General features: G+C 38.4%; 1 protein-coding gene across 9 annotated transcripts in view; it reads right to left on the bottom strand.

The window, feature by feature from the left end:
- Nucleotides 1–2,102: 2,102 nt before the first annotated feature.
- The window catches only part of phactr4b (phosphatase and actin regulator 4b), a 37,867-nt gene continuing 23,928 nt past the window's right edge, over nt 2,103–16,041 (bottom strand). For 6 of the 9 annotated variants that reach the window (XM_056762130.1, XM_056762131.1, XM_056762132.1 and 3 more), the window contains 12 exons: nt 15,519–15,599; nt 13,096–13,554; nt 11,725–12,123; nt 9,054–9,185; nt 6,656–7,166; nt 6,293–6,579; nt 4,732–4,912; nt 4,539–4,594; nt 4,105–4,166; nt 3,829–3,966; nt 3,490–3,566; nt 2,103–3,395 (listed from right to left, as the gene is read on the bottom strand). In XM_056762130.1, the coding sequence (XP_056618108.1) occupies nt 3,380–3,395; nt 3,490–3,566; nt 3,829–3,966; nt 4,105–4,166; nt 4,539–4,594; nt 4,732–4,912; nt 6,293–6,579; nt 6,656–7,166; nt 9,054–9,185; nt 11,725–12,123; nt 13,096–13,554; nt 15,519–15,599 (2,399 nt within the window). In that variant the 3' untranslated portion in view covers nt 2,103–3,379. The remainder of the gene's footprint in view (nt 3,396–3,489; nt 3,567–3,828; nt 3,967–4,104; nt 4,167–4,538; nt 4,595–4,731; nt 4,913–6,292; nt 6,580–6,655; nt 7,167–9,053; nt 9,186–11,724; nt 12,124–13,095; nt 13,555–15,518; nt 15,600–16,041) is intronic. The other 3 variants (XM_056762128.1, XM_056762134.1, XM_056762135.1) reach the window with 3 other exon arrangements.

The raw sequence follows: 16,041 nt of genomic DNA, 5'->3' as shown, positions 1-16,041 counted from the left end.
CTTCTTCTTAAGTCTTTTTTTAGGTGTCATTCATTCCTAAATTGTATTACCGCCACCTAGTGTACGCTAGACAAACTGCATCCGAATGCGTGTTCGGCTCCCGCAGAAACTCAGGCTAAACATACTGCTTACCAGTGATGGGTAAATTACTCTAAAAAAGTAATTAATTACTTGTTACTAATTACAATTTATATATTTAATGAGATTACTGTACAAATGACTCTCTCCAAAAAAGTATTCAATACTTATTACACATTACTTTCTATATCCTATATCAACCTTGATTAGTTATGTGATTCATGGATAGACATGAAACCACGCTTGATTCATTCAAATAAATAATATAAAAACTGCATAAAGTACTCTTATTAACTGACTAAAGTATTACAAATGTGAGAATTATACATAAAAGCACAGATTTTAAAAGAATTTTAATGTCAAATCCATTCTTGCATTCATTATATACTGTATACATAGTATTTAGTTCAATGACGCCCAACGTATCTGTAATTAAATTACAGAGCAATCACTTACTTTACTTTTTTAAGGGAAAAGTAATTAAATTACAGTAATTTACACCCAACACTGCTGCGTACACATAGGCCTTCTGTCACTTGTCCTTATCCCTTTATTTTAAACCATTACACGTTTGATGCATTTAGGGAATCGTTAGATGGTCATAATTTTCATACATTATCCTTAAGGATATTAGATTTTGTATAAGCTAAAACTGTAGATTGTAGACTGATCACCATTTGTACTTATTACAACAGTTAAACTTCAATATCATGGTTAAAATATAATAATATAGTAAGACGCTGTCATATTTGTGATTTGATGTATTTTACTGTACAAATCATTTTACATTACATATATGTGACCCTGGACAACAAAACCACTCTTATGGGTACATTTTTCAAAATCAATATTTTTACATCAGTTGAAAGCGGAACAATTAAGCTTTCTATTGATGTATGTGTTGTTAGGATATGATCATATCTGCTGGAGATATAACTGTTGAAATCTCTGGAATCTGGGGTTGCAAAAGAATCAAAATGTTGAGAAAATTGCCTTTGAAGTTGTAAATAAAAGGCACTGTTACTGGTCATCCACTCACAAAAATAAAGTTTTGTTATGTTTAGGGCAGGAAATTTACAAAATATCTTCATGGAACATAATCTTTACTTATTATCCAAAAGATTTTTTTGCATAAAAGAAAAATCGATAATTTTGACCCATACAATGTATTTTTGGCTTTAACTTATAATGTCCCATGCTACTTAAGACTGGTTTTGTGATCCAGGGTCACATATATAAAGACCACGTCCTTGCTAAAATAAATGTTTTTTTTATCACAAATAGCATTCGGATTATCAGTTGTTTAATCCCATTACAAAATGATTATTGTTTATGTTAGGGAAAATCTAGCCGTGGATTATTCTGCTTATACCATTGTGTTTGCAAAGTTTAAACTGTTGTTGATGTTTACAGTGTAATTTTTGATCAGACGTGTAATAATTAGTTATTTTCACCAGTTAATTTCAAACGGGCTGGACCTGCGTGTGCAGTAAACAGTTTAAATGCACAGCAATATTTGAAACCGAATCAAATATTCTTATTCATCCGGTCCCACCCAACAGTAGAGATAGTTACAGTTTTCTTTAAAACTAATATACAACACTAATATATAATTATATTATTAGCATTATATCAATAAGAATTCCAGCTTTCATAAATTTGATAAATGTACTTCTATTTAATAGACACTTTGTGCAAAAAAACCCCAAATTGGTGGTTTCATCATTTTGTAATCGTATTGCATTAAACCATCTAAAAATGAATATGAATAATCATGAGTCATATATTAAAAACATTTTATAGTGCAGAGTTGTATTTTTCCAAATAGAATTTCAAACCAACTGAATTATAATTATTAATAAGATTATTATAATTCTATTTTTGTCATTTTCTTGTAAATTTGATAATTTTTTGATGAGAGCAAACCAACCTCGGTTTTTGCTTTCAAACCTTTGCATAAAGATTATCATCAATATGATAAATGAATCTGTATTCTGTAAATAAAAACTGACACTGACACAAGACAATATTTGTAAGCATTTTAATTTTAATTTAGATTTAGTGTACATCTAAACAGCAAATTCACTGTCAGTTTCTAAAAGTTCACATAATTAAAAAGCATGAATATACAACACTACATGAACATGGAACAGGTTCGTTCTGCTCCTAATGTTGTAGTGTTGAATAATACACTAATAATTTTGTGCTTAAAAAAATAGTAACCTATATGAGTTTCAATATATTTAAAATATTCTTCAAAATAAAAAGGAAGACAAGATATACACAGTCATCTACAGAATGGATCTGTACAGCAGAGCAAATTCAATCATCCTACTGGCCAAAAACAATCATAAAACTGAGAAAAATAAAGAGTAGTTCCTCCCGCAATAATCTCCCTGTCAATAACACATTACGAAAACTTCAGTCAGTGCGTCCCTGGTTGTACATTTTTCATTTAAATGAATAATAAATAATCAGAAAATTATTTTAAAGTTTTTATGCAAAACAATTTTTTTTGTAAACATGTCTGGGTCAAAATGGCCGGACTTCACTTTTACTAAACAAGGCGATTTATGTTTAATCTAAAATCGTATTTGTTTATATAACAGGTGACCGCTCCGGTAATGAAAACCATAAAGTGGGAGCAATCTGTAACAGCATCTTGGGGAAACGTTTTGTGCCTGGAACATTCCAAAAATTCAATCTAAAAGAAAATTACAGCAGCCTATACAAACATACACAAATACACAATAACCTCCAGACTCTAGCAGTTCTTCTGTCCACGCTTCCCGCTAAGCTCAGTTACTAACACTTACTGTAGTATTACTGTATTTATTATTGTCACATTATTATTTCTACTATTATTAACTGTTACACTTCCCAGAAAGGAAATAAAGTGTGTCATCGGTAAAAGCAGAACAAGTCATTCCGAGAATAGACTGAAAAGTGGCATATTAGCCAATGAGAACGGTTTCTGATGAACGTCTATCATTGGCACAGGTAACATTCCACATATCCTCTAATGAGTCCTTCATTGCCTCTCTGTCTTGGCACGTGGGTCTCCCTTAAGTCCAGGAGAAATACACAATCTGTCCTCCAGAGGTCCCTCCTCCTTCACTGAAACGGCTTGTTTTCGGCTATATTGTGAATGCACCAAGTGTCTCTGTGCATCTGAAGAAGTTCATTCAGTAACATTAAAAGCATTCTGTAAGGGAGAGGTGAAATCGTGGCTCCCTCAAAATTCTTCTTCTCCATTTTCCATCAGCCTCCAAGTGCTTTATTTTCCAGTTAAAATTTGACGTTAAGGGCGATGGAATCTAGTAACAAGAGAACAAGATCACACATAACACCAGTCAATATACTTGCTACGTAAAATGGCATTTTGAAAAATAATTCAAACGATGGATTTACCTTGTGTAAATTCTGCTTTCCTCGTGCACCTCCATTTCAGAGCTCTTGAACTCGTTCAGCTCTTTACGAATAGCAGCCTAAAAACAGTTTATAGTTGGTTTAAATGTGCAAGACCATGCATCACACAGATAGACTCATAGGGAATAAATGCAACATTCTCTTTTGTTATTTTAACGTTTTTTTACGAGTTATTTTACGAGTGATAAATTAATATTAAGGTTTTCATCCAACGCATAAATTTTGCGACGTATACAAATCTCTCTAAATATTTTGTCTAGTTTCCTGCACATGCACATTATTCAGATAATAATGACAAAAACTATAGTTTTGAAGTTTTACCTTGTCTGCAGGGGTAAGTTTTGTCCATGGCTTATCAGCACGCCGGTCATAGTCCTGGGCACACGTGACCTCCACATATTCATGAAACCGCAAGATTTTTCTGGCCTGTAGTTCAGCCACAGTCGGCCGTTGACTCAACTGAAGGTGAAAAGCAAAAAACAGACATTTTGTATGGCTGTGCACGTAAAAGTAAATTTCCTGAAGAACGACCTTCTCATTTCTTGTTAAAAATAGACTTTAATGCTGTCTTTCACTGGAGTGCATCCTGAACCGCACCTTTCTGGTGAGTCTGCGCTTGATCTCTCGGACCTCTGCTTGCCTGTCTGCTTCATTTTTGGCTGGAAAGAAATGAGAGACACCGTTAATAACACCAATTGGGCTCATTCAAATGCAAATTCACTGAAAATTAACACGTAGAACAGGAAACCCTATTCAGACCAGCCTGCTGAAGTGCAGAAAAAGCATAGACTTAAATATTCTGGATTTAATTCCCCTTTGTATACCTAGAATACAGCCAGCTTAGGCTCACATGAGCAAAAGGATCAGTGCTCTCTCCTGACAAGTTAACCAATAGAGATAAAAAGTAAAATATGTGTTTGTATTCAATCGAGGGAGTGAATCAATGAACATAAGTAAGTGAAATTAGAGGAAAGCGAAGAACACCACGGAAAATTAAACAACAATAAAATCAGTGGAATGAGGCTATTTACGTTGGAGAATGTTTCTCTGTTCCAGCTCCTCAGCACTGGGTCTTTGGCTCAGTCGCCTACAGAAAAAAACAAGAATTATTTCCCAAGTCTTTACCATATGAACAATAATATTATTGTAGAATTCAATTATACGTATAGTGTAACAGCATCTGTTCAGTTGGGACTTAGTGAGTGTGGTTGTAAGGGTCAGTACCGTGTGAGCGCGGTTCCGATCTGTGTACGGATGGCCTCCCACTGTTCCCTGCTCTGCCACGACAGACTGGTGTGCTCGGCTCTTGCCTGCCTCTCTGGAGCCTGTCTGTCTGGGGCAGAGGGCCGACTGCTCAGTTTCAACGCCAGTGTGTCCTTCCTCTTTACCCTGCTGGCCAGGGCACCTGCGGTGAGAACATACATATATAGTCATAAGCCCTGGCTCGCTTACATTGACAGATGTCCGAGCATACAATCTGACTAAAATATCATTAACACAGGCGAAAGGTGGCACATGTGACGTATGGACACCAAAATATTTTTGGTGTATACAAAATGAACATGTTTAACAATGAAACATTTCTGATTAATAACAGTTTATTAAACTGATTTAACGCAGTTTCGTCTATTCTGACTTCTTAACAATGTTTAACGTGCTGGCTTCTCATGCTTAACAGGGTCAACTTGTCAAAAAACGAGCTGGTCGTATTACGTAGTATTTCTGTGCTCGAAACCAAGGTTTCAGAAAGTTTTTTCGAACAATGATTTAAAATAGTTACATAACAACTTTCTTAGTCCCTTATTGGGCAATTCTCCCAGAAAAAGCACACCCACAGCAAGGCGAAAGAAATAACCTGGCCACATGTCAACCAACGAGCGATAGGAAGACCCGCTTACCATCAAGATTGGCTGCGCTGTGGGTCTGGAGCTGCAGCTCTTCACTCTTGCGATAGTGAGAGAAGTTGAGGTGTGTTTGTTTGTTCACGGGATTTCAGTGATGGATGTATAAACGGTGGAGAGGGATATAACGCTGGATTTGCAGATCGTTTGAAACTGATAGATGGACCTGTCCCAGTGCTATAAGATGCCGGACATGAACCGCACGCAGTAAGTGAAACTTAAGTCATATGTATGTTTTGTTTGCAATCGGCGTATACGTGTTATTTGTAAACCACACAAATTTATAGTGAATCAACAGTTATGCAGGGATAATTCGATGGTGAATTGTGCGAGGTGAACTTTAACTTTAAAAAGGATTAAAAAAGGCAGAAAATGATATTGCTCATTGTTAGTTTATGTTAGCTAATTTTTAACAGATACAACAGTGCCACAGTGCTTCATGCTTTCTGACTTCTTTACAATGTAAAACGTGCTAGCTTCTCATGCTTGACATGGTAAACTTGGACGTATGACTTAGTAAGTGCTTGATACAACCGTTCGTATAGGTTTTGGAAAGTTTTTTCTTCGGATATGAAATTCCCTTACGTAACAACTTTTCTTAGTTCCTTATTGGACAATTCTCCCGGAAAAGCACACCCACGCATCAACCTGATTAATACTCAAGATTAATATAAGATTGGCAGAAACTACGTATGTTACGTCCACTTTAAAATATAGGGTTACCCGATATACTACTATAATAAACCATAAACTATAATGAAACGATGTTCTTAAGACAAATGACACAAAATGTGACAGCCAATCAGAACAAGTTTATCTTATGTGACAGTGGATTTTGGATCGGTAATATTTCAGTGTAGGCAGAAGAAACAAGCAAAACATACTTGGTGGGGTGTCATCTTCATCTTCATCCGATTCATCATCATCCTTGTAGAGCACCGGACCGTCTGAATCGCTATCTTCTGGCTGCTGATCGTCCTCATCCTCTTCTTCCTCGCTGCTGTTGTTTCCTTCAGGGATTATGCTGACGCTCAGGTCCCCAACCAGACACCTTCGGCTGCGAGGCTCCAGTTCTGGCTGGGACTGAGGAGATGGGAGGTGATCGCGAGTAGGTTCCTCTTCATCATCATCATCCTCTTCTTCGTCTTCATCTGAATAGTCATCCTCATCACTGAGCAAACAACCATATGGTTCATATCAACATATGATGCTCATACTTGAACCATAGCCAAAAAAATAACACTTACAGTCTGAGAGGCTGTATGGTGACAGGTAGCGGACGGTTGCCCTGGTACTCCGGTGGAGTCTCAAACAACAGGGAGTGGGCTCGCTGAGAGCCGTCTGGGTGTGGGAGGGAGTGTCCCGGGCTACTCAGTGCCCTTTGAATCATGATGTGTAGTGGAACGGGGGCTTGGCGTGCAGGTGGTTCTTCTGGTGGGCTGGGGGGGTCAAAGTGGACAGGCAGCGGCTGTGGCAGGGGGTACGGGTATGAGTGTTGGTGGAGAAGATGATGCGTGTGGGCCCGTGGAGGGGAGGGGGGAATGTGTGTGGGGAGGGGTGGGGAAGGAGGTTGTGGAAGTAGCTGGTATCCTCCGGGGATGTTGGCCCTGAGGTCCTCAGACAGAATGGAGGGAAGAGAAGAAATGGTCAGAGGAGAGTCGTCATGGTTGCGTTTGGTGACGGGCGTGGTTCGCTTGGGTGGCATGGGGGGCGAGGGCTTGGCTGGTACGAGGCTGGTACCTCCTTGTGATAATTCAGCTGTAGAATATTGCACAAAGAAAATCAATGAGGTTAAAGTTTTCCAAAAAAAGGTAGTATTAAAAAAAAGATCAAAATAAGCTTAAATGGCAAGTATTCAGTATATATGAAGGACAGTCTCTTCAGAAGAGTTCAGGATGAGCTTAGTGCCAAAGGAGCTAAATGCTGACTTCTACCCGAAGAAGCCATTTTGATATAAATTCAGTTTGTATTTAACCCTGCTGAAAAACAACAGAACCCAGCGCAAAACACAATAGAACATTTGTTGGATTTAATATTATAGGAATTGGATTGATTTTAATGGAATCTATAATGGTGTCTACTGGTATGTGATGGATTCTATTGGTGAGGTGTTATCGAAGCCATTAAAGACGTTGTAATGGTTTTACTGGTGTTAAAGGGATTTGTAATTGGCTTTATGGAAACTGTTATGGTGTGTATTATGGATTCTATTGGTGGGATGTTAAATCCTCTATTGTTTTTTGGGCAGGGATAATACCCCACCAATAGACTCCATCACATATCAGTAGACACCATCATAGTTTCCATTAAAGTCAATCCAATTCATATTATATTAAATCCATAAAATGTTCTATTGTGTTTTGCGCAATGTTTTGTTGTTTTTCAGCAGGGTTAATATACAAACATGGAAAAATAGACACTGAAAAATTAAAATGGCTAAAACAACAAAGCATCCTAAGACTTTTGGACATTAATGAACATTTACATGTAAATCTAAAATTGCACACACATGTATGTATGTGTGTATGTGTATATATATATATATATATATACACACATGTATGTATGTGTGTATGTGTATATATATATATATATATACACGCACACACACACACACACACACACACAAAACACAAACACGCACGCACTTTTTTACAGTAAAGTGTAATTTACATGAAATTTTAAATACATTAAGTTATATAAAGATTTATACACAACGCAATAGTTTTAACTTTGAAGGGTTAGTTCAAGTCACTAACAACAATTCGGGTTCCATTGGGAAGTAATATATGTAAACAAATGACAAGAATTTTTAGTTAGTGTGAACTATTCCTGTAACATAAAAGATCATCAAAATCACAGAATTTATATGATTCATTAAAAATGCCAAAAACAGTAAATGAGCATGAAAAGCCACGTTTACCGACAAAAAAATCATGTGACCGCAAAATCAATGCATTCAGATGTCCATGTCACATGACTACACGACATATAGTCGAACTGTAATGAAGTACAGCAGCCAAAAAGTGTGTACATGATGCGTAAATAAAGTTAAACATGCAAACCGCATAGTTAAACATGCTAAGCTTTTCTGTGCTTCCTTCAGGTAAAGAGGTAAGCCGCGCAGACTGATGCTCTACATATCAAATTCATGAAGTTTTCCCTAGAGCTAAGCAACCTGCACAGCATTCAGCATATGATGAGGTGACTTGAATTCATTTTCCTCCAATCTATCGGCTGTCTGTGGAGGAGCTGTTCCCTGGAATGACTGTTTTCCAGAACGTCTGTTAGTTTGCTGCATCTGCTTTTACATGACAGGGCATTTCCTGCAGCGGTGACTATGATCAGCTGAACTTCACAGGGGGTAAAAGCTAGCGGTTTAAGCACCTGTTAATAGTGTGCCAACGTGCTGTGCGCTAGATTCAGTGCCAGAAACATGCTGCAAGGACTCATTTGAGAAAAGGAGAGAAAGCTGAGAACAGGTTAGAAAGAGAACAAGCAAAGCCGCTCGGGCCGGCGAACGTTAGTCACGCTCTCAGGCTGTGCTAGCTGGGGATAGGAAGATGAGGCGGGCACGCAGGGCGGCAGACGATGGACCCAAAAGGCCGATGCATTTTTGGCGACAGGCATGGCCTCGACGTTTACCTGTGCGCAAGCCTCCTGCCCGCCGGCAGAGGTAAACAGGCAGGGACAGGTATACGTCATAGTCGCCTTCACGATTCCAGGAGGACCAGTAAAGGGGGAATTCGCTGCCGTCACCCCCGTGTAGGGTGGAGGCTGACAGGGGACAAAAAACACACAGCTCCTAGGCGTCAAACCACACAAGAACAGTACCTTCACAAAGTACGGGCGAGTCGCGCAGAGTTACTCTAAATGTAAACGTCACACAGATGGAGAGACTGCAAACAGTGGATGTGTGAGGTATCGAAATAGATATAGCCTCAGATACGAATATCTAGAGACACATTTGCCTGATATAAATACATCAACTTCTTCTTAGAAACTAGAGCTGCACGATATGAAAGGAATATGCAACATGCACAACTTGATGAATGTGATACAATAAATAAAATAAACAAATAAAAAGCTTGTTAAATGATCCTTAGATATGTTATAATTAAATAACTAACATACACGCTTCACATTCTTTCTGGAGGAACATACGACTTCTGAAAGTGAACAGCCAGGTTTATTAGTAATAACAAAACGGATGCTCTCATTTGAACTTCCCAGATCATTTCGATATATTGCATAACCCTATTGGAAACAAAAGTAATAACTTTGCTGGTAAGAATTCTAACATATGCATGATAAATGAGACAGACGGTACAAATTCATCTTATTCCCTAATATGTCGTGGTTATATGAGGACTTAAAAAAATGACAGTGATCTAGTGATAACTATCTATGGCTAAAGGTCCTTAAAAGTCTGGTGTAATTTTTTGGAGGATCTATTTACAGAAATGCAATTAAACATGCATACATGGTTAGTTCTATTTACATACACCACGTGTCCCCGACATGGAGTTCACCATGTTGTTTCAACAGTAGCCCTAAAGGGACAAACTGCTCTTCAGAACGCGTTTCCTTCGGCAAAGAACCGAAAGCGTGCCAACTTTGTCCTGTGAGAGCCGGTGGAGTGAGCTGTTTGTTGCAGCAGATCACAACCTCACCACTAGATGCCGCTAAAATCTCCATATTGCTCCTTTTTGCTCAATGCTCCATCAGTTTTTAATATAGCGTTTGGTAGCGTTTGGTTTAGCACTTTAAAGGTAAAGAGTTACCAAACACAAAGCAAATCTAAAGCCAGAAATTTTTCAATGATGTTTAGAGATTAGCCTTATAGCTCAACCAATATATAACCAAACTCCCTGCTAAAACGATCACAACTTTCAAACCTACAAGAAACAACAAACAACAACCTAATCTCAATTCTCATATCATTGGCTCCAGAAGTCCACTACACAGAAGTAAAAAGTGAACTTTTGTTTCCCTTAGCAACAATCGGCCAAAACATGCTGCCGAATGTGATGAATAATTAGTGTGAACTGTCAGATGCTATCAAGTGGTGAGATGTCTGTAACAACAGTCAATAGCTGTGACATCCTCTCCTGTTATTGAGGTGTTTGGAGGTGTTAAGTATGCAGCTGACTCAACAATCATCCGTGATCTGCGACAGCAGCGCTTTTGAATACTGTCTCTGCAGAGTTTACAAACATTCCCTGTTAAACACACCCGCAGCATCTAAATCAGGGTTTTTAGGAACACCTAAAAAATGACAGTCAGGTGTATTGCAATAAACTTGGAAATAAACTCTGAAGGACTGTTGACCACTTGGAGTAGACGTTAAATACTCTGTTTCTCCCCCACCAATAAGCTGGTGTGTGGTGGGCGCTCTGGTGCAATATGGCTGCCGTGACATCTTCCAGGTGGTTGCTGCAAATTGGAGGGGGTCAAAGAGATTCCCGCTTTGAGTGTCCAGAAAAGCGCAATTTAAAAGTATCAAATTATATTTTTATTAGGTCTGCGCGATTTGTAGTGCGATTGACACCAATTATACACATCTAAATCGATTCTGAAATTGATTCAATTATCTATGCACAGCTCTTCCTTGAACTACGGCTGTTTGATCATTAGGAATGACTGCTCGATCTAAAATCACTACGAAATTGAGTCGTTTATAATGTGTGTTTGAAAAAGCAACACAAGTCTATCATCACTACTATAAGTCAACTTTATTATCATGAAAGTACCTGAAAATTTTTGAAGAACAGCGATAGAATATGACCACAGGCATTTCCTGGAACTAATTGTTCTTCTTCCGTTTCCCATTTTCTGAGTTTTTGCGCAAGAGCACCCTCTGGCTTCGGATGTGGCGGCATTTAACCGTAAATAATTGAGAAGGATCGTACGATATATCGCCCAGCCCTTATATTATTATTATTAATACTGAATCACAGTAAAAAAAAAAAAAAATAACATTTATTTCACCATTACGATGTGGCTAAATACTAAAGGAAGTACACACAATCAAATTCTTCTCAGTGATGAATATGAGACAGAATGCCTTGCCTACATTTTGAAGGAGTGAGTGTTTGAAACTTGTTAAGACTGAACAATCATTGCTGTTCTTTTTTGTAAAATGACACGCTTTACCATTCCAAATGCTCCAACAGAAGGTATATGTGGTCTGTATATTTACACTGTAAGTGTTAATGTCTGTGAGCTTGCACAAAGATGTAGATGAATTGTGACTCTACATTGACTTTTATAGAGGTCATATTATATCTTGCATGACATGTTCGTGATCACTCACCCAGGATGGCAGGGTTGTTGGTACGGTTGATTGGCTTGGGTGGAGGGACGGGAGGCTGTTTGGGGGGCTGCATCGGGGCATTGCTCATAGAGGACGGTGCTGAAGAGGTGGTGAGGTGAACAGCGCCCTGCGTGCTGGCTCCAGCTGAAGAGACAGTTCGTAGTGTTTTTCCTGCCGTGCTGACAGCTGAGGAGGAGGAAGAATTGGAGGAGGCTGAGGAAGAGGAGAAAGCAGCTGCGGGGTTGTGGACTGGGGTGCGGGGCAAGCTGTCGGCACCGGGTTCCGGGGTGGAGGTCATTAGCCATTTTGGGGGCATGACGGACTGCTTGGGTGGAAGGGGCTCCCGAAGTGTGTCCCTCAGAACGTCAGAGTTAGGAAAATACTGAGCAGTGTCAGATTCTAGAAGAAAAATATTAATATTTAGGTGAATTCATGTGAATGGTTTAAGGGAGAGATAACCAAAAATACATATTCTATCATTTATCCATCCTCATGTTAATCAAAACTTGTATATGACTCTTTCTTCAGTGTAACACACAAAAAATATTTTGAGTAATGTCCATATAATGGAGGTCAATTGGATACAAAGTTTTAACATTCTTTAAAATATCATTTTTGTAATCTGCAAAAGAAAGTCAGGCGTGTTTGGAATGACAAAGGTGAGAAAAGGTCAAGAGAATTATTGCTTTACTAGAATGAAAAAGTATAATATTAGATCTGACTTGCTTTGAAAATTAGTTACGCTTTATTCACACACATATATATACATACATATATATATATATATATATATTTGTTCACACATCTGCAACTTTACTCCAATCCACCTTGAACCCTCAAAGCTGATGTTTTGAATTCAGAGTAAATTATTTACATTATCTATATTAAATCTATGTTCCTGGTAGAGGAAAGATCCCAAGTGTCAGATAAAACAGTGTGTATGTGGGGAAAAGACTGTAAATGCTCATTTGCTCTCCTCTTTGTGAACAACGCAGGATCAGAATAGCGCCTAAATAATCTAAATCAGAACTGGATTATCAGTCCTAGTGGAGGGACAAATCTGTCTCTAAAGGAAGGGTTTGGGACTAAATGATAATGTTCACGCTGAGGAGGATTGAGGTGACAGCGGTTTATTAATTAGGAAAGAGCAAGAGAATTCAGCTTAGCTGCGCTCAGTTCCTAAATAAGAACCTTAGCTAGAGCACGACCCGTGGGAACACAGACACACTGACTCCATTTGGCCCAACAGAAGAGAAGGTGGTGGAAATATGGAGAAAAAGACATGTGAAAAGAATTGTGACCCAAAATGTTTTGTGATCCGCATTTGCCACGTTCTACCAGAACCATAAACAGACAATTGTGACTTCATACCTCGCCGTCCCCTTCCATCCTCGACCGACGAGTGGCGGGGAAGAGTCGGCTTCCAGTCCGATTCGGGACGAGTCTTGCGTCCATCCTCGGATGGGGCTTTCATTAGCCCAGGTCTTTTATCCATATCAGGGTGTAATCTCCCTCCGCGACGGCCATCATCACCATGCCAGGCCATATTAGATTTCCAGTCCTCAGTCCCTGAAGACCAGCCGCTTCTCCTGGCTTCCCTATTTTCATCCTGAGTGGACACCCGGGGTCCCAAAGCCCCGCGATGATCCCCATCAGATGGGGTACGTCCTCTGCGGTCGTCAGGCTGTGGCAGCCAGACGGGGTTGACCCTGAATTCCGATTCGGAGGGCGAATTAATCTGCTCCAGACCTCCACCAATCCCACCTCCTCCTATAGGCAGAGTGTGACCATTCTTCACGTAGGGCATTTTATGGCTATGGGTCTCAACTGCTACGGCAAAAAAATCGGAACATATAGGTAAACAAAGAAATTTAGAAAATGGACAATTGTGAAAGCTAAATTATCAAACGTACTCTAGTAATGCACTTCACCTTTAAGTGCTTTCAAACCTCTTATTGTGCAAATATTGGTTTCTCTGAGAGAAACGCATGAGCATTTCTAACAGAGATAAGCTATGTTAAATTCCTTTGAAATGAGGTTAGAAAGAACATTTGCTTCTAAAGTTTCACACAAGCTCTGATAAAGTACAAGTTTGTTTCTCGTCGAACATCTCTCCGAGGTTACAGGAGCAGTTCTCAAAGAAATAGGCCTTCGAAGCAGCCAGTTCACAGCGCACGACTTTCAAAGCTTTTTGCTGTAGGGCACAATTTGCTCCACTTTCTTGTCTCAAGAAAAACTGCATGTCATTTCCTTACCAAATAAAAAAAGGCATCAAACTTCCACACTTCGCCTGCTTTGAAAAGTGCAGACCAACTGGGTACCACTTCAGTATAGGGGGCAATTCTCACTATTAACTAGTTGTTATTAGCATGCCTATTATTGGCTGTTTATTAGTACTTGTAAAGCACATAGTCTGCATGACCATACTCTACATCCCTGTTCCCTAAACCTAATAACTACCTTGATAACTATTAATAAACCACAAATTAAGAGTTAAAGGAGTAGTTTACTTTCAAAATAAATTTTCATGATAATTTACTCACCCCGATGTCATCGAAGATGTTTATGTATATGTTTCTTATGTCGAAAAGAAATGAAGGTTTTTGATGAAAATATTCCAGGATTTTTCTTCGTATAGTGGATTTCAATGGACTCCAAACGATTGGAGGTCAAAACGACAATTTCAATGCGGCTTCAAAGTGCTTTACACGATACCAGATGATGAATAATGGCCTTATCTAGCGAAACGATCAGCCATTTTTTACAAAAAATAAAAATGTATATGCTTTATAAACACAAATGTTCGCCTTGCTTCGTTCTGCGATGCGCGTTCATGACTTCAGGTAACACGTAATTACGTTGAAAACTTGCACATGCAACTTTTAAACACTTCCGCTTGCGTCAAGCGTGACCTTTTCAACATAATTACGTATTACGTGAAGTAATGAACGTGCATCATGTTTTCATCAAAAACCTTCATTTCTTTTCAACTAAAGAAATAAATACATAAATATCTTGGATGACATGGTGGTGATTAAATTATCATCAAGATTTATTTTGAAAGTGGACTACTCCTTTAATTGGGGAAAAAGTCATAGTTAATGGTTTGTTAACAGCGAGAATTGCCTCCTATACTGAAGTGTGACCAAAGACTGCGGTCACATTAAGGGAGCTGTGATGATATACAATCTCACGGAGGCGTTTGTGTATCTCCGTCATAAAGAGATCCGACAGACAATATATAACACATGTAGCAAAATAGCACTGAGTCACAAAGAAAATGTAATTCAGTGATTGATGCCACACATTTTTAACAGAGCAGAAAATCATTCCAAATGTTTGTTTTTCCTTTAAGTCCCTTAGGACTTGTTGACAAAGTCCAGTGGCCTCAAAGACCATAATGAGAAGAATATTATACCGCGAAATTATAGGAGCAAACACACACACAGATGTTTCAACAATTTTGGCCCTGAAAATAAATATACTTTCATTATATATACATATATATGCACCACAAGGCAGTTCTTACTGTCTAAATATGAAATAATCCCACCCTTTCAAATAACTTTCTTGTTCAATAACGTTCTGTGGTGAAGATGGCATTTTAAACATTTATAGAATAGAATGGCCTTATAACAAATGCATTTTATGGAAATACAAAATTGTCACACTTTTTTCCATAATCTGGCAAAATAATGTAGACATTATTCACAATAAAAATATTCAGCATTCAAAAACACATTTCAAATGCATGCACATTGTTTTACAGACATGACACATACACAAACTCCTACCGTTCTCAGGAAGCTCCTTAAGGACTCCTTGCTCGATCAGTTCCTGCCTTGGTCTTCTCATCGACATCTTTCTTTCCAAAACTGTGAAGGAAACAAAAAATTTGAGATGAGCATCTCTCAACTTTTTTTTTACGAGAAGTTCACCCCAAAATGAAACCGGACGACATTAGGACCCATTCACTTTTATTGTACGTACATAAAAACAATGTAAGTCAATGGGTAAAGCTGTTGCTTTGCTAACAACATTTTTTCTAAATATCTTCTTTTGTGTTGCGTAGAAGTCATACAGGTTTGAAATGCCAAGAGCATGACAGAATAATAAATAATTTAAAGAATAATACATTTAAATTAATAAAAAAGTAAATGATAACAGAATTTTCATTTCTGGGTGATCTATCACTTAAATGTAACACGTACATTTACAGTTTGGGATTTAGGCTAAAGGAAATTGTGTTAATCAATTTTGGTATTCTCTCAGGTTGCCACTTCATGTCCAATATCATACCACAAAGCAAAAATCACT

The sequence above is a fragment of the Triplophysa dalaica genome, chromosome 12 (genome assembly GCF_015846415.1).
Source record: "Triplophysa dalaica isolate WHDGS20190420 chromosome 12, ASM1584641v1, whole genome shotgun sequence".
Taxonomy (NCBI): Eukaryota; Metazoa; Chordata; class Actinopteri; order Cypriniformes; family Nemacheilidae; genus Triplophysa; species Triplophysa dalaica.
Note: the sequence above shows the minus strand (reverse complement) of the source record. Positions and strands in the feature narration are given on the sequence as shown.